Source organism: Scyliorhinus canicula, chromosome 12 (assembly GCF_902713615.1).
Source record: "Scyliorhinus canicula chromosome 12, sScyCan1.1, whole genome shotgun sequence".
Lineage (NCBI taxonomy): Eukaryota > Metazoa > Chordata > Chondrichthyes > Carcharhiniformes > Scyliorhinidae > Scyliorhinus > Scyliorhinus canicula.
This window is the reverse complement of record NC_052157.1, coordinates 156377272-156396008: the sequence shown is the minus strand read 5'-3', so window position 1 is coordinate 156396008 and position 18737 is coordinate 156377272. Positions and strand designations below refer to the sequence as shown.

The following is an 18737-nucleotide window of genomic DNA, read 5'->3' as shown; positions in this document are numbered from 1 at the left end:
TACCAGGCCATTCGGCCCATCAAGTCTGTCCAAACTCTTCATCATGATTTCAACCAAAAATCGCTGCTCAACTTCTTTTGAGCTCCATTACCCCCCCCCAGCGGAGTGGATCCCTTCACCAACAACAAAGAAAATGGGAGTGCAAGAACAAAGCAATCTTGCTTAATTGCATGGGGCGCTGGGGAAAACTACACTTGGGAGTAGATGTGCAGTTTTGGTGTCTGGATTTAAGGAAGCATTTGGAGAGGTGATGCAACAAAGGTTTTACTAGATTGATGCCTGGGATGTGAAAGTTGCCAGAGGGGGAGCGACTCAATCTCTGGAGGTTAGATGAAAAAAAAGAGACATGATCTCATTGAAACACAACATTCTCAGAGATACGCCCCCAGCACCCCCCAAATGGATCACCTGAAAGGGCACAGATTAGGCTCGTGTCCTGATAACCGCAGTCACTGATCTCAATTCCAACTAGCCTGTCTCGATAAAAAAAAGATCTATCTGACATGATTCATCAATCCCCAATTGCTCCCAGATTCGATTCCCACACCGTCTCCTGTTATTCCAGTGTTGGTTTGCAGGTTAACGCCAATTATTTTTTTTCCAATTAAGGGGCAATTTAGCGTGGCCAATCCACCCGCCCTGCACATCTTTGGGTTGTGGGGGCGAGACCCACGCAGACAAGGGGAGAATGTGCAAACTCCACACGGGCAGTGACCCAGGGCCGGGATCGAACCCGGGTCCTCGGCGCCGTGAGGCAGCTGTGATAACCACCGCGCCGCCCTCAACACCAATGATTTGTTACCTCACTGAGCCAGGCTGCAATGGGCTTGGGCGGTTCGGTGTCTGGTAGCGCTCCTGCGGAATGCTTTGCGACGTTGCACAATGTTAACGGTGCAATGTAAATGCAGGTTGTCATGGTTACCCAACATGAAGGACGGAAACATCGTCAACCGCTCAGGATTCGGTTATTCGAATCCACAGCTCATATTACAACCGTCAAGTAACTGTTCCGTCTTGCTAATTAGTTATGTGGTTTCTATTTGAACCATTTTGTCTGAAGTCAGTGGTTACCGTCCTGAGCTTGCTTCGTGCTCACATCAATCAGAACATCATCACCCGACATCATTAGAATATCTTTGGTGTAAAACAAAAAGTAAATGGCCAATTAAGGTGCTCCATGAGCACCATCTGTGGCTCAAAAGCACTTTTGCCTCCAAGTCAGAGTGTGGGTTCAAATCAATTCCCAATCTATCAGCCCAAAAATTGATGCTGGCAACGCTGCAGTGTCGGAGGCAACGGATTCCAGAGGTGGGTGAAGCCCAGGCCCAATCTGCCTAGAAGCGCCCCTGGGCATTATTCCCAAGGGGGAAGCAGGGGCATTATTCACAGACTCCTGGCCAATACCTCTCTCAACCAATTGATGGATCTGGTCAATGATTGCATTACTGTTTTGTGGGATCTTGCTGTCTATAACTTAGCTGCTGCCCTTCTCAAGGTTACAGCTCTGGCCACCTCGGTATTACCAAGGGGGGTGTGCAAGGAAGGGGAGAGCTCTCAAAATCTATTTATGAGTGAAGTTTACAGCATCGTCAAACGTTACAGCATAATGAGGCCATTCGGCCCATTAGGGCTGTGGCAGTTTTTTGACGAGCCACCTAATTAGTCCCTCCACCGCCTCTCCTCCCCCATAGCCTGCCAACGTTTCATTTCCAAGGATTTAACCCATTCCCATTTGAAAGTTCCTATTGAATCTGCTTCCACCATCCTTTCAGTAACGCCCATCAGATCAATACCCTCTGGTCATCTGTTAAATATGGAAAATCCATCAATCTCTGGTGACCAATCTGCCGGCCAGTCTCCCTACCCAATCAAGCCCGTCAGAATATCGAACACCTCTTAAATTCCCCCTTAACTGTCCCTAGCTCTGGGGAGAACAACCCCAAACTTCTCTAGTTTCTTTGTAGAAACGTCCCTTGGGCCTGGTATCATTCTAGTAAATCCCCGCTGCATCCTCTCCAAAATCCTTCCTAAAGTGCGGTGCCCAGAACTGACCACGATTCCCCAGCTGAGCTCTAACCAGCGATTGAGAAAGTCGGGCGGCAGTACGGGAATTAAATATTGCTGAAAAGGCAGACGTGCTCCCAAAGCTGCTCGTCTCACCGAAAACTCCAGAAAGCCGCATTTCAAACAATCACAGCAATTCACACTGCAGGCGAAAATGGATCATAGAGTTTACAGTGCAGAAAGAGACCATTCGGCCCATCGGGTCTGCACCAGCCCTTGGAAAGAGAACCCTACATAAGCCCTACGTATTATGACTTCACCCTATCCCTGTAACCCCACCTAACCTTTTTGGGACACTAGGGGGCAATTCATCATGGCCAATCCACCTAACCTGCACATCTTTGGACTGTGGGAGGAAACCGGAGCACCCGGAGGTAACCCCACGCAGACACGAGAGAACATGCAGACTCTACACACAGACAATCTCCCAAAGCCAGAATTGAACCCGGGGCCCTGGAGCTGTACCACAGCAGTGCTAACCACTGTGTCACTGTATCGTGGAGGCTTCAACTCTGACTGGCCGAGGAGTTGATGTGGAAAAAAAAACAGTAAGAAGTCTTACAACACCAGGTTAAAGTCCAACAGGTTTGATGATTTGATTGCCTGCAGGTGCTCGCATTCCGGGGCATCTCTGACTGTGTCTATATAAACATTTCTGGAACAAGCCTTTCCATTCACCTGAAGAAGGAGCCGTGCTCCGAAAGCTCGTGTTTGAAACAAACCTGTTGGACTTTAACCTGGTGTTGTAAGACTTCTTACTGTGCTCACCCCAGTCCAACGCCGGCATCTCCACATCATGAAAAAAAAACAGGAATGGATGGATTCCTCAGTTTTTCTCAAGCTCCTGGGTAATTCCAAAAAGCAGCAAGGATTGAACACAAATCAGAGTTTGCCTGCCAGAGTTTGGACCCTTTTGTCCTGTAGTATAAATTGCAGTGATCATTTGAGATGCGGTATTCTTGCATTCGTCCAGATGTCGATAGGTTCAGCAGAACTGCCTCGCTACATTTTAGCTCTTCGAATAGGTGTGAAAGGTGAATCAAAAAAGGCAGCGTACATCCCACTGTTCTGCAATGTAATCTAGATTAAACTCTAATCTGTTCCCGTTGAGCGTTAAACCTTATTTTCGACTTTTCTTCAATTCGCCCCCTCTCATTGAGGGAAGCAGAATGAGCTTCTCTCTCTTTCAGAAGCCAAAGCAGTGATTAGGACATTACGTTAATTATACAGCTCATTTCACCAGTTATTTGTTCCTACATTCCTGTCCAAATTCCTCCTTCTTCCTCCTCTCAGGAGAGTGGTGACTCATTCTGCAGCACAGCTTCCCAACTCTCCAGTACTTCACAAGAGGCAGCAGATCAACCGCCTGATTTATTATTATTGTCACAGTGAAAAATATTGTTTCTTGCAAGACAATGCATACCGTACATAGGGAAGGAAGGAGAGACTGCAGAATATAATGTTACAGTTATAGCAAGGTGTAGAGAAAAGATCAACTTAATACGAGGCAAGTCCATTCAAAAGTCTGATGGCAGTAGGGAAGAAGCTGTTCTTGAGATGGTTGGTACGTGACCTCAAACTTTGGTATCTTTTTCCTGACGAAAGAAGGTGGAAGAGAGTATGTCCGGGGTGCGTGGGGTCTTTAATTATGCTGGCTGCCTTTCCAAGGCAGCGGGAATTGTAGATAGAGTCAATGGATGGGAGGCTGGTTTGCGTGATGGACTGGGCTACATTCACAACCTTTTGTAGTTTCCTGCGGTCTTGGGCAGAGCAGGCTCCATACCAAGCTGTGATACAACCAGAAAGAATGCTTTCTATGGTGCATCTGTAGAAGTTGGTGAGGGTTGTAGCTGACATGCCAAATTTCCTCAGTCTTTTGAGAAAGTAGAGTCGTTGGTGGGCTTTCTTAACTATAGTGTCGGCATGGGGGGGACCAGGACAGGCAGTTGGTGATCTGTATACCTAAAAACTTGAAGCTCTCGACCCTTTCTACTTTGTTCCCATTGATGTAGACAGGGGCATGTTCTCCACTACGCTTCCTGAAGTCGATGACAATCTCCTTCGTTTTGTTGGCATTGAGGGAGAGATTATTGTCGTCGCACCAGTTCACCAGATTCTCTATCTCATTCCTGTACTCTGTCTCGTCATTGTTTGAAATCCGACCCACTACGGTGGTGTCATCAGCAAATTTGAAAATCGAGTTGGAGGGGAATTTGGCCACACAGTCATAGGTGTATAAGGAGTATAGTAGGGGGCTGAGGACACAGCCTTGTGGGGCACCGGTGTTGAGGATGATCGTGGAGGAGGTGTTGTTGCCTATCTTTACTGATTGTGGCCTGGAGCGTGGGATTGGGGACAGTCACAGAGAAAGGCTTTGAAGTCAACCTGTGCACATTTTAAAGGGGTAGAGGGTGTAGAGATCACTGAAACGCAATCAAGATTAGGGACTGGCACTTTTCTGGGATTTTGTGATCCATTTTCTCATGAGAGAGAGAGAGAGAGATATGCTGGATTTCAACATCAAAATGATTCACTCAAGCTTCATGACTTATCAAAACACAAATCAGGTGGCGTTTAAGGTTCACTAACCTCTAGATTTGACTATTCCAATACAGTCCTAGCTAAATCCTACATTCCGTAATCTCTTTCGGTGTCTTAACTCAACCAGGGGCTGGTTTAGCACACTGGGCTAAATCATTGGCTTTGAAAGCAGACCAAGGCAGGCCAGCAGCACGGTTCAATTCCCGTACCAGCCTCCCCGAACAGGCGCCGGAATGTGGCGACTTGGGGCTTTTCACAGTAACTTCATTTGAAGCCTACTTGTGCCAATAAGCGATTTTCATTTCAACTCGCGGCCGGTCCCGATTTGAATCACTCCTTCAGCTGTCTGGATCATAAACTCTGGAATTCCCTCCCTGAATTTGTCTGCCTGCTGTCCTCCAGTGAGCCACTCCATAGATTCCCTACAGTGCAAAAGGGGCCCAGTCGGCCCATCGGGTCTGCACTGTCCCTCAAAGAGCACCCTACCCAGGCGCATGTCCCCGCCCTATCCCCACCTAACCTGCATACCTTTGGACTGTGGGAGGAAACCCACGCAGGCACGGGGAGAAGGTACAAACTCCACACAGGCGGTCACCCAAGGCCGGAATTGTACCCGGGTCCTTGGCGGTGTGAGGCAGCAGTGCTAACCACTGTGCCACCCTTCTCCCTAAAACCACTTGTTCTAAAATGTTGCCTCATGTGGCGCAGGCTCACGAGTTTGTTTGATAATAGCGCTTGTGAAACAAGTTGGGATGTTGTGAAACAAGGTGCTATACAAACGCATGTTGTTTTCCTGCCCTCTTTCCTGGGGAAAGTGGGCAGCATAATCAAGGATCCCTCCCACCCGGCTTACTCACTTTTCCAACTTCTTCCATCGGGCAGGAGATACAGAAGTCTGAGAACACGCACAAACAGACTCAAAAACAGCTTCTTCCCCACTGTTACCAGACTCCTAAATGACCCTCTTATGGACTGACCTCATTAATACTACATCCTGTATGCTTCATCCGATGCCTATGCTTATGTAGTTACATTGCATATCTTGTGTTGCCCTATTATGTATTTTCTTGTATTTTGTTTAATTCCCTTTTCTTCCCATGTACTGAATGATCTATTGAGCTGCTCGCAGAAAAATACTTTTCACTGTACCTCGGTACACGTGACAATAAACAAATCCAATCCAATCCAATCCAATCCAAAACAGAAACAAGAGGGCACTAATGTCACACCAGCAGCAAATCCTGGGCTGAATCCTTTACCCAGAGCGGGTATATCTCGGATATCATCCTGAAATAGATGTGGACTGATCATTCGCCAAATTGCTGGGATTCACTGTCCAACAGCATGGGGGGGTGGGGGAAGAGAGAGAGAGAGAGAGAGAGAGAGAAAGACAAGAGATGGGCATTAAACGTGGCCTTGACGGGTCATGGGTCCTGAAAAACAGATAAAAATAAGAGATAGTGGAGGGACAAAGTGCTACCTCTCCAAAGGGATGGTTCGCAACCCCATCAATGATTTACTACCTGGCTGGGTTCCAGGCCCTGAAGGCTTAAAACTATCAGGAACGATTGAACAGGCTCCGAAAGGACAAGAATTAGGGGTGACCTGACCTGGAGGGATTTGGTAAGGTTGGTGTTGAGAAGATACTTCCACTGGCGAAGAGTCCAAAACATCGAATTGCCAGGAATACAATTCCATCGGAAATTCAGGAGAAAGTTCTTATCGAGAGACTTATCTAGTCTCTGACTACAAGGAGTGGCTATGATTAAAGAAATACAAGCTTGCAATAATGGAACACCTTTCACAAACACCAGCTGTCCCAAAGTGCTTTACAGGCAAGGACGTGCTTTTTGAAGTGTCGTCACTTATTATAGGAATGCAGGAAGTGAGATGAACAGCGAGTTGGAGATGAAAATAAAATGGGACAAGTATCGAGGCAACTAAAGGGATAATGAGACGCAATTTGCCCAGTAACACGATTAGCAGCTGTCTAAGGGCAGCACGGTAGCATTGTGGATAGCACAGTTGCTTCACAGCTCCAGGGTCCCAGGTTCGATTCCCCGCTGGGTCACTGTCTGTGCGGAGTCTGCACGTCCTCCCAGTGTCTGCGTGGGTTTCCTCCGGGTGTTCCGGTTTCCTCCCCAGTCCAAAGATGTGCAGGTTAGGTGGATTGGCCATGATAAATTGTCCTTCGTGTCCAAAATTGCCCTTAGTGTTGGGTGGGGTTACTGGGTTATGGGGATAGGGTGGAGGTGTTGACCTTGGGTAGGGTGCTCTTTCCAAGAGCCGGTGCAGACTCGATGGGCCGAATGGCCTCCTTCTGCACTGTAAATTGTATGATAATCTATGATAGAGGGATTGTTGTGCGAATACCAGAGATCTGGGAGGCTATACAAATGATAACTTCTAAAGGCAAGGAATAGAGCAAGGTAGACAGCAGAATCCAGAGGGAAATATCAAAGAGATTGAATAGTATAATTTGGGACACCCTCAATGGAGAGGGAGGCTAGATCTCCATACAACAGCCAGACAGGTGGGTTCCAACTGTGATCCGAGCCTAGGAGGCCTGTTCCAGCTAACAATTAGAGCCGCTGCAAATTGCAGATATTCTCCTCTAAAAGACGCAGTTTAAAGGGGTGTCGGGGCCAACCACACGTTCTGATCCTGCTCCAGACTCGGAGTTCTGGACGGACTTCTTCGAGGCTATGGTGGGGGGGGGGGGGTCGAGCTGGAGCAGTGACCGACTGTGGTGGTCTTCGGGGTGTCAGACCACCCAGAGCTCTGGACAGGGAGGGGGGGGGGGGGGGGGAGAACGCCTTGGCCTCACTGATCGGCAGGCGGAGACTTCCGCTAGGCTGGAAGTCAGCAGCGCCACCCAGAGCCTCGGAGTGGCTCTCTGATCTGGCTGAGTTCCTGAGGCTGGACAAAAATTAAATTTGCAAGAAGAGGGGTCAGAGGAGAGATTCCACAACACGTGGAAAAAAGTTCAAGAGCCTCTTCACAGACCTGTTTGCAACCGTTAGGTTAAGATGTGATTGTGGGGGGTGGGGGGGTGGGGGGCAGGCAGCGTCACCTGGATGGAAGGGAGCTCGCGAATAGCAGAGAAAGAATGGGGAGGAAGGACACATGGGCTAAACCGGGAAAACGGACTGATCTGCCCCCCCACCCCCCGAAACAAAGACAATCAGCAGGACAGGGAAAGGATCCCAGCAATATATGTAAATACGTGGGCAAAGCTGGGTGCAACACCTGTCGCTAAGCGATAGGAGTCCCAGAAAGAACCCTACAAGCTACTAAACACTACTGTAAATAACATCAAATAGTCCTGGCACCTCAGTCACAGACACGGTGATATGGTGGGGCTCATATTTTGTCATTTTTGGATCTGCACGGTGGTGCAATGGTTAGCACTGCTGCCTGAGAGCACAGAGGACCCAAATCCTGGCCCCGGGTCGCTGTCCGTGTGGGGTTTGCACATTCTCCCCGTGTCTGAGTGGGTCTCACCCCTACAACCCAAAGATGTGCAGGGTCGGTGGATTGGCCATGCTAAATTGCCCCTTAATTGGAATTGTTCTTTTTTAAGTTGTCGTTTTTATTGCGTTAACTATTATTACCGTTGTTCTTGCATTGTTCGTTGTCTGCAAAGATCTGTTTTAAAATTAAATTCAAATGGCAATAAAAAAAAGATTTTAAAGACTCTTTCGTGCATTGGCAGAAACAGGGAGAGACGATGGTTCCCAGGCTTGGCCACGTAATGGTATTGTGTGGTAACTACTAGCTGGATTTGACCTGGAGAATTACTAAAATTGCATGTTGCTTGGGAAAAGGGGTATCTCAGTGAGTTCAGGGAACACGGGTATATTTTGGGAACAAGATATAACTTCAGATAACACAGTTTAGTTAATCACGTGCTCAAGTGTTAGAGTGGAAATTAGTCTTTTGTGTTACTTTCTTTTACTTTAACAGATATTCTTTATTAATTGTTTATACAAAGACTGGACTGGTTCCTCACTGGGTTGGACAATGTTCCTCACTTTTTCCAATCAAAAATACACCACTGCGAGCCAGTGTAGACGAGTAACTTCAGCGGAACACTCAACACGATGCAGGAAATGTGGCAACCAATTTGGACACAGCAAGCTCCCAACATTCAGTGATAGTGATCAAATGACCTGCTTTTGTAATGTTGGATAAATATCACCCGGGGCACAAGGAGAACATCCTTGTCCTTCTTCAAAGTAAAGGCGTGGGATCTTTGACATCCACGGGAGAGGGCAGATGGGACCTGGCCATAATGTCTCATCTGGAAAACTGCACCTCTGACGCTGCAGCACTCCCTCGGTGTCAGCAGAGATATTTGTGATCAAGCTCTGGAGTAGGACTTGAACCCACAACCTTGCCATAAGAGAGGCAACAGCACTACCAACTGAGCCACGTCTGACACATGGCACAGATATATTGAAGGGGAAGTTAGACAAGCACACAAGAGAGAGAAATGAGGCGGTGTCATAGATGTCATAGAATTTACAGTGTAGAAGGAGGCCATTCGGCCCATCGAGTCTGCACCGGCTCTTGGAAAGAGCACCCAACCCAAGCCCACACCTCCCTATCCCCATAACCCAGTAACCCCACCCAACACTAAGGGCAATTTTGGACACAAAGGGCAATTTAGCATGACCAATCCACCTAACCTACACATCTTTGGACTGTGGGAGGAAGCCGGAGCACTCGGAGGAAACCCAGGGGAGGGTTGTGCAGACTCAACGGGGAGGATGTGCAGACTCCGCACAGACAGTGACCCAAGCCGGGAATCGAACCTGGGACCCTGGAGGAGCTGTGAAGCAATTGTGCGGGAATAATCTGTGTGGGCCGCAGTTGGGCCACATGACCTGCTTTCTGTGCATTAGTGGGTTTCAGACTCAATCACATGGGTGCGCATATTTTGCATTTAGTGGTCAGGACCACGGAGAGAACTGCCCGGTTTGTCTTTAAAGTAGTGCCATGGGCTCTTTGGCGTCAGCAACGGGGACAGACAGGGTCTCAGTTTAACACCTTATCCCAAAGACAGCACCTCAGGACTTTGCGGCGTTCCCTCAGTACTGCACAGAAAGTGCCCTCCTGGATCGCTTGGTCAAGTCTCCAGAGCAGGACCTGAGCCCAGGACTCAATGAGCAAGAGCTGAAACTATGGCCCCTGCACATCAACCAGCACATCTTTGGGTTGTGGGGTTGAAACCCACGCAGACACGGGGAGAATGTGCAGACTCCGCACAGACAGTGACCCAGCGAGGAATCGAACCTGGGACCCTGGCGCTGTGAAGCCACAGTGCTATCACACTTGTGCTACCATGCGTCAGCAATACAGAGCCAAATTAGGAGGGGGCGGTGGGAAAGAGAGAAGACATTTGGTAAAATGAGTGACACAATTCGTTCCGAAGAAAGCCCACATTATAAATAATCGCTGTGCTGACTTAGTCCTCGTCTAATCCCATCATGTGGGCTGTTTATCCCAGGTCACACATTCCTTCAGTTTTAAGGCACTTAAGCAGTTCGGCAAAGCTGCTGTTGTGTTTAGGGTAGATCTTTGGGAGAATAATGCCGGCAGACATCAGTGGGTCCCCCCCCCCCCCCCCCCCCCCCCCCCCCCCCCCACACCGCTAACATCGGTGCTTCACTTCCAAGCCAATTATGAAGGACAGATCTGTGCAGCAGTGGTGGGGACCCACTGTTAACCGTTCACATGGCTTTAAGCGAGAGAGATACCTGCTCCAAGAGGGAGGAGTGGATTACTTTGGGTCAAAGATCTCCTTTTATCTCTTAACACTTGGGCGTTTACACACCTAGTTTTGCAGACAGGGTGACGATGAATCCAGCGGGTAGGCCAAGTCACATCCAGAGTGCTTTTTGCAAATTTTCAATTCTTTTGCGTAGCTCACAGGTGAATCTATTCTGAAATTAGTTTCAGAGACACAGAAAACAATATATTTTTCTTATTCGAATTGGCTTGCCATGGAATCCCTACAGTCCAGGAGGTGGCCATTTGGCCCATTGAGTCGGCAGCAGCCCACCCCGCGCACTGATCATGGCCGATCCACCTAACCCGCACATCTTTGGACTGTGGGAGGAAACCGGAGCACCCGGAGGAAACCCACGCAGACACAGGGAGAACGTGCAGACTCCGCACAGACAGTCGCCAGAGGCCGGAATTGAACCCACACAACCCAAAGATGTGCAGGGTAGGTGGATTGGCCACGCTAAATTGCCCCTTAATTGGAAAATAAATAATTGGGTACTCTAAATTCTTATTTTTTTTAAATTAACACGGATTGTAAATAAAACCTGATCTCAGCATCGGTGCCTTTGAACATATCGTTGTTTGTCCTAAACCCCCGTCTGGTTCGCTGATGTGTTCTTTGGGGAAGGAAATCTGCCGTCCTTACCCGGTCTGGCCTACACGTGACTCCAGACCCACGGCAATGTGGTTGACTCTTAACTGCCCTCTGAAAAGACCAACTAGTTCAAGGGCAATCAGCATTGGGCAACAATTACCGGCCTTAACAACACCCACATCACATGAAAGAATAAAAAAGTTGCAGGGCTGCATTGAACAGGTTCGGAGGTGCTACCTTTCAGAAAAAAACGTCAAACTGAGCCGGCGCACTTCAGGTTTTTTTTTTGCCAAGCTGCAGGAGAGTTCCATCAGCTCGGCATCATTAAAATCAGATTATCTGATCACACCTCTCCCGAGGATTTGCGGGATCTTGCTGTGCACTAATTGGTTGCTACGAGCGGTTACAAACACTGCCAAAGAATTTCCTTGGTCGAGAAGCACTTTGGGACATTCAGTGGATGTGAAAATAAAAGCATTCTGAAAACACAAGTTCGATTTTTAATAAGTGGGGGCTTTTGATGATGAAGTCTCGAAAGGTTTGACAGCAAACCGAAAATAATTGCAACCGACCCCGGCAGACGACAACGTTTTTAATTTCGCAAGGGCTAAACTGGGATTACTCGAGATTCAAACACCATTCACCGCGTCCTCCCCAGCAGCAATGTGGGGCTTTGAAGTCAATCCTTTAACTCGAAAGAAAGAAGTGAGAACAGCATTGCCTTGGAAACACGGGAGGCCTGCCTGTCTTAGGATCTCATTCACGTTTGTAACTGAAAAGGTTTTGTTAAAGGTGGACGAGGGTTTGCCCAGGGGGGGGGGGGGTATAAACGGGAGTGCCGAGAAAAGCAAAGAAACTGCTAAATGTCCAAGGTACCACCAGAGGTCAGAGTTCACAGCCATCATGTGACCGGCTTGACAGCTCCCCCTTGACCTCTGGTTTTCCTTATGCAAGTGCTAGCGTTGTGGGAGATCTTTGTAAAAATAAAAGACAACATGTTTATTTTTGGATTAGTGGGAGATGATATTGTTTTTCCGCATTTTAAGGAACTAGGGATTCACAGAGGTGAGTCAACGCTCACGCGAGACTGAATTGCGAATTCTGAGGCGCCCCTATTCACTTGGGGGCACTTCTTTGAAGGTGGCATTGACAAGGCTGCGGAAAAAGCTTAACGGAATTCTTTTGCTTGAATAATGAAAGGCAGAGAGTACAAAAGAGATGGAAGTCAAGCTGTAGTTGGGGGGGGGTTTCAGTTCCAAGCAACACTCTTCAGAAAGGATGTCAAGAGGTTTTCCAGAGAATTGCGCCAGAGAGGAAGGATTTCAATAAAACCGGAGTGATTACAGTAGCTGAGAGTGTTCTCCGCTATTGAGGTTGTTCTCTTTGAAGCAGAGACGGTTAAGGGAGATTTGACGTGATTGTACAGCAGCATAAACACAAAAGGAGACCATTCATTTCAGGCATGCACCAGCTATTTGGAAGAGCGATCCGATTAATTCCACTTTCCCACCTCCTGCTCTTGTCCCACATTCTGACTATTTTTGTCCTTCAATACTTATACAATTCCCTTTGAATTATGTCACTGAATTTCTAACCAGCAACACATTCCAAATCCTAACTGTGTGAAGAAGGGTTTTCCTCATATTGCCTCTGGTTCTTGTCACAGTCACCTTTATTATTACTTATAATCAGGGCAGCACGATGGCGCAGTGGGTTAGCCCTGTTGCCTCACGGCGCTGAGGTCCCAGGTTTGATCCCGGCTCTGGGTCACTGTCCGTGTGGAGTTTGCACATTCTCCCCGTGTCTGTGTGGGTTTCGCCCCCAGAACCCAAAGATGTGCAGGATAGGTGGATAGAACACGCTGAACTGCCCCTTAATTGGAAAAAATGAATTGGGTACTCTAAATTTATTTTTTAAAATTATAACTTGTAATCTGTATTACTGTCACACGTAGGCTTACACACTCTGCAATGAAGTTCCTGTAAAATCCCCTCGTCGCCACATTCCGGCGCCGGTTCGTTAAATCTGTGGGGCGGAATTTCCCGTCCCGCCAGCCCCGTTTTCCGGCACGGCGGGCCCTCGCCGGCAGCGGGATCCTCCGTTCCCGGAGGGCGGCCAATGGGGTTTCCCCATTGTTGCCATCCAACGCCGTCGGGAAACTCGCGGGAGCCCGTCTGCACTGCCGTGAAGCGGAGGAGATCCCGCCAGAGAATCCCGCCGGAGAATCCCGCCGGAGAATCCCGCCGGAGAATCCCGCAGGTGATCTCTGGCTATCCAACCATCAGATAGTCAAAACAACCCAGTCTACTTCATCCATCAAAACCTCACATGATTTTAAACACCTCTTATTCTGGTCTCATGAATAATAATAATAATCAGCATCATCATCTTTATTAGTGTCACAAGTCGGCTTACATTAACACGGCAATGAAGTTACTGTGAAAAGCCCCTAGTCGCCACACTCCGGCGCCTGCTCGGGTACACAGAGGGTGAATTCAGAATGTCCAATTCACCCAACAAGTACGTATTTTGGGACACAGTTTAGCAAAATAACGAGGGGTTTTAATAGTTATGATCTGGAATGCACAGCCCCTGCAAGGGGGTTTGGAAGCAGATTCAACTGCAACTTTTAACTGGATAAATATTTGAAAAGAAGAATAATTTGCAGGTTTATGGGTGGGGGGGGGGGGGGGGAGATGAGCAGGGAGGGTGGGAGAGGGAGACCAACAGGACTGCTCTTTCAAAGAACCAACACAGGTTTACGATGGGCTGAATGGTCATCTCCTGGTGCTCGCCAATACGGAACCAGACTTTCTGATGACCCGTGGGAACGTGAGCGATGAGGATGTTAAGAGGGCTTCAAGGTGATTTAGACAAGTTGAGTGAGTGGGAAAATACACAGCAGATGCCGGATAATGTGGATAAATGTGAAATCATCCAGGAACAGAATGGCAGAGTATTATTTAAATGCTGATTGATTGGGAAATATTGACGTACAAAGGAACCTGGGTGTGCTGGCACACCACTGAGAGCAAGCATGGAGGTACAGCAAGCGGATATGTTGATCTTCATTAGAAGAGGACTGGAGTACAGGGGCAAGGATGTCTTACTGCAGCTGTACACGGCCTTGGGGAGACCACACCTCGAATATTACTTGTAGTTTTGGTCTCCTTCTCAAAGAAAGGCAGACTTGCCAGAGAGGGAGTGGAACAAAGGTTCACGAGACTGATTCCCGCGATGTGAGGATTGTCATACGAGGAGAGATTGAGTCAACTGGGACTGTATTCGCTGGAGTTTAGAAGAGTGAGAGAGGGTCTCATTGAAATGTGTAACATTTAAAAAAATTATTTCATGGGGTGAAAGAACGGGCCAACATTTTTCGCCCATCCCCAATTGCATTGGAAGGGACATTTTTGAGAGACCCCCACACTGGGGCGAATCTGGATTCATATGTAAGCCAGACCAGGTAAGGACGGCCAGGGCTGGGCAAACTGAACGTAGCGATATGGTTTAGAACATAAGAACTAGGAGCAGGAGTCGGCCATCTGGCCCCTCAAGCCTGCTCCGCCATTCAATGAGATCATGGCTGATCTTTTGTGGACTCAGCTCCACTTTCCGGCCCGAACACCATAACCCTTTATTCTTCAAAAAACTATCTATCTTTATCTTAAAAACATTTAATGAAGGAGCCTCAACTGCTTCACTGGGCAAGGAATTCCATAGATTCAAAACCCTTTGGATGAAGGAGTTCCTCCTAAACTCAGTCCTAAATCTACTTCCCCTTTCCTCTGGCTTGGTGCGGTTACTCCTTCCTGCACCTATTTTCTATCTTTCCATGATAATGAGCCCTTACAGCTTGAAACCCTTTGTACAGCGTCAACACAAGACTGACAAATATTACAACTGAGAACAGCCGGTAGTAATGACACATGGAAGAAATGCTGCTCCCAGGGAGTGATTCTCTCTCTCTGCAAACATTATGACTGAACAAATCCATCAACTGAACCCTACGTCACACCATCCTGCTCTTCAAGTTAATCCTTGGGGTGACAAGAGAAGTATCAGTCCACACAATTCAGGACACCCTGAGACAGAATGTTCTCAGACTCTAATTTCACTCGCTTTCAATAATGGGCCCAATTTATGCTCCACTTTAAAGATTAGAATCTTGCGGCTTTCAGAGGACAGGGTAGGACAGGTAGTGTCAAAGACACTACAGACTGGACTGAGATTTGATGCACTTTGAGTGGGAGACACACCCGAGGTCAGCCAGCGCCCCCGGCGCACTGGTGTTAATGCCTTCCCTTGTAGCTGCGGACTTCACGGCCCCGGTACGTGTCCAGCCTCTCTTCTCTCCCACCAAGAGAATTCGCGAGGGGGAGGGACAGGGAGTTGAACTTGGTCAGTCTCCAGCAATGGGGCAGGTCTGGATCTCTGTAGGAAGCAGATGGAAGGACAGGGAGGGAATACAAAACTTCTCATCAAACTTCCACCTGCCAGCTCAAGAGCAATATTGCTGTCGGCCCTGATACAAGGTTCCTTGTTCTTGATCTTCAGAAAATACTCGTCAGTTTGTCAACACCTGGCCCCCGCCTCCTCAAGTGTTTGATTTACTTTGCTGCAGCCGTTCCCCATACAGCTGTCAAGGTACCAATTCCCTGATCAGACACCAATATCGTTCCCGTGGTCACTGATCCGGAACACGTAAACACAAAGGTGTCACCGTTCCGACCCGCCCTAGCTCCTGGCCCAGCAATCCCACTCAAATACCTACTCCAACCCTGGCCTCCCCTGGGACCTCTCTCACTGGTGAAAGCCTGTAACTGAACACCTGTTCCAGACCCGCCACGCACCAGACGTTAGACTGATTCCACTTCAGTGTCCCGTTACACACACACACACACTATTCAAGTTACAGAAGTAAAATGCCAGCGTGGAGCTGGTGCTGCTTACTGCCTGAAAGCTGCCATCGTGTTTTCCAAGTTTTCTCCCGCACCTGTTAAAAGGAAAACAGAGACACTTCAACATTCTGAGGATTTTGTTTTCACCAAAGATTATACGTTTTTGCCGGTGCATATGGGGTACACAGGTGTGGCACAGCTCTTCAATACCACACCGTCATTCCCATCCAGCGATCCTCTACCCTTCAAAAGTAGAAACGGGTTTTAATTCACACAATTGCATTCTGCCCCCGGAGTCAGATTCAATCCAGAGACTCGAGCACAGAATCTCGTCTCCAAACCTCTGGTGCTGCACTGAGGGAAAGCTGCATTGTTGGTGCTGCACTGAGGGAAAAGCTGCATTGTTGGTGCTGCACTGAGGGAAAGCTGCATTATTTCTGCTGCACTGAGGGGAAAGCTGCATTGTTGGTGCTGCACTGAGGGAAAGCTGCATTGTTGGTGCTGCACTGAGGGAAAGCTGCATTGTTGGTGCTGCACTGAGGGAAAGCTGCACTGTTTCTGCTGCACTGACGGGAAAGCTGCATTGTTGGTGCTGCTCTGAGGGAAAGCTGCATTGTTGGTGCTGCACGTAGGGGAAAGCTGCATTGTTGGTGCTGCACTGAGGGAAAAGCTGCATTGTTGGTGCTGCACTGAGGGAAAGCTGCATTATTTCTGCTGCACTGAGGGGAAAGCTGCATTGTTGGTGCTGCACTGAGGGAAAGCTGCATTGTTGGTGCTGCACTGAGGGAAAGCTGCATTGTTGGTGCTGCACTGAGGGAAAGCTGCACTGTTTCTGCTGCACTGAGGGGAAAGCTGCATTGTTGGTGCTGCACTGTGGGAAAGCTGCATTGTTGGTGCTGCACGGAGGGGAAAGCTGCATTGTTGGTGCTGCATGGAGGGAAAGCTGCATTGTTTCTGCTGCACTGAGGGAAAGCTGCATTGTTGGTGCTGCACTGAGGGGAAGCTGCATTGTTGGTGCTGCACTGAGGGAAAGCTGCATTGTTTCTGTTGCACTGAGGGAAAGCTGCATTGTTGGTGCTGCACTGAGGGGGAGCTGCATTGTTGGTGCTGCACTGAGGGGGAGCTGCATTGTTGGTGCTGCACTGAGGGGAAGCTGGATTGTTGGTGCGGCACTGAGGGAAAGCTGCATTGTTGGTGCTGCACTGAGGGAAAGCTGCATTGTTGGTGCTGCACTGAGGTGAAGCTGCATTGTTGGTGCTGCACTGAGGGGAAGCTGCATTGTTAGACATTCATAGGAGATGTACAAATCAAGGCCCTCATATACCCTCCCAGGGGAACGTAAAAGATGCCCCATCACTAATTTGAAGATGGGGCCCTGGCCAACATATATATCTCTCAATCAAGGCAGCACGGTGGGGCAGTGGGTTAGCACTGCTGCCTCACGGCGCCGAGATCCCAGGTTCGATCCCGGCTCTGGGTCACTGTCCGTGTGGAGTTTGCACATTCTCCCCGTGTTTGCGAGGGTTTCGCCCCCACAACCCAAAGATGTGCAAGGTAGGTGGATTGGCCATGCTAAATTGCCCCTTAATTGGAAAAATGAATTGAGTACTCCAAACTTAAAAAAAAACACACATACCTCAATTAATATCACAAGAGTGGGTTATCTGATCATTTATCTCCTTGCTGTTTGGGGGGTGGGGGGGGGGGGGGGGGGGGGGGGGTGATGAGATTGCTGTGGGCAAATTGGTTGCTAGTGTCTCCTCCATTATAACAATGACTACACTTCAAATAGTATTGCCAAGCACTTTGGAATATCACAAATCAAGTCCTTCCTTGTATCAGGTTAGAGGTAGCTGAAGAATCTGGAATCTTGGGGTTCAGCTTCTTTGGGATTTACCTATGGAGCGCGGCCATTTAAGGTTAAGTCACACAAACTTGTCTGATTGGATTTCATGATAGTTTTGGGGTACCACCCAGACAGGTTTTACCAGGGTAAAAGAGAGGAGGTGAAACTCGGGGAGTGAGAGCACGTGTGTCTGGCAATGGAACTGAAAGGCAATGATGGAAAATAAAGGATGATGTGAACACGGCTCCCTCTGCCCTGGGACAGGCTCCCAGCTCCGCTCCGCTCCCCCCCCCCCCCCAGATACAATGGAGTTTGGAAAAGAAACAACCTCAGAATACGTTGAACACAATTCCTTCAACGTGACTGATGTTACAGCCGGTGTGAAATACATCTAACTGGAAATGTGATACTCGGCTAGAGAATTCCAAAGTCAGCCTGGTCATGTCACCACAATGATACTCCTGATTGCAACATCCAAAACCACAAAACAAGCAGTTACATGTGCACTGGCTGTGTCGGGGCCAATTAACTCACCCAGGCAACAGCCAACAGAAACTAACAGGTTCAAGATGCTGGACAGAGGTGAAGAAAAAACCCAAAACAAAAATTCTTAATCATCTTAAGAATAAGACATCGCTTGGACGTTTCAAATCACTCGTCACGTTCGTGGCTGACTGATTCGGATGAGGAGCCACTCTCTGGGTTTGGAATCTGCTAAACTTTTTAAATGTTTGTTCTTGGGGCGTGCCCATCCCTTATTTCCTCCAAGAAGGTCTTGGTAAAGCCACCTTTCGCAATGCTTCTTTCTCCAGCAGTTTGATACAACGGAGTGGTTTGCTCGGCCATTTCAAAGGGCAGTTATGTTGCTGTGGATCTGTAGACCCTGCACAACGTTAGCGAATCGGGGAGGCTTTTAATGAAAATCCAGTAGTTTCATGATTACTATTTAATGATAAGAGGACTTTGTTTTCTTTTAATTCATTCCCGGAACGAGGAT

The 18737-nt window shown here is 48.3% G+C and overlaps 1 protein-coding gene across 1 annotated transcript in view; it reads right to left on the bottom strand.

The window, feature by feature from the left end:
• The window catches only part of gdpd1 (glycerophosphodiester phosphodiesterase domain containing 1), a 50179-nt gene that overhangs the window by 14946 nt on the left and 16496 nt on the right, over positions 1 to 18737 (bottom strand). Inside the window, exon 2 of the mRNA XM_038814629.1 lies at positions 15947 to 15989. Within this exon, the coding sequence (XP_038670557.1) occupies positions 15947 to 15989 (43 nt within the window). The remainder of the gene's footprint in view (positions 1 to 15946; positions 15990 to 18737) is intronic.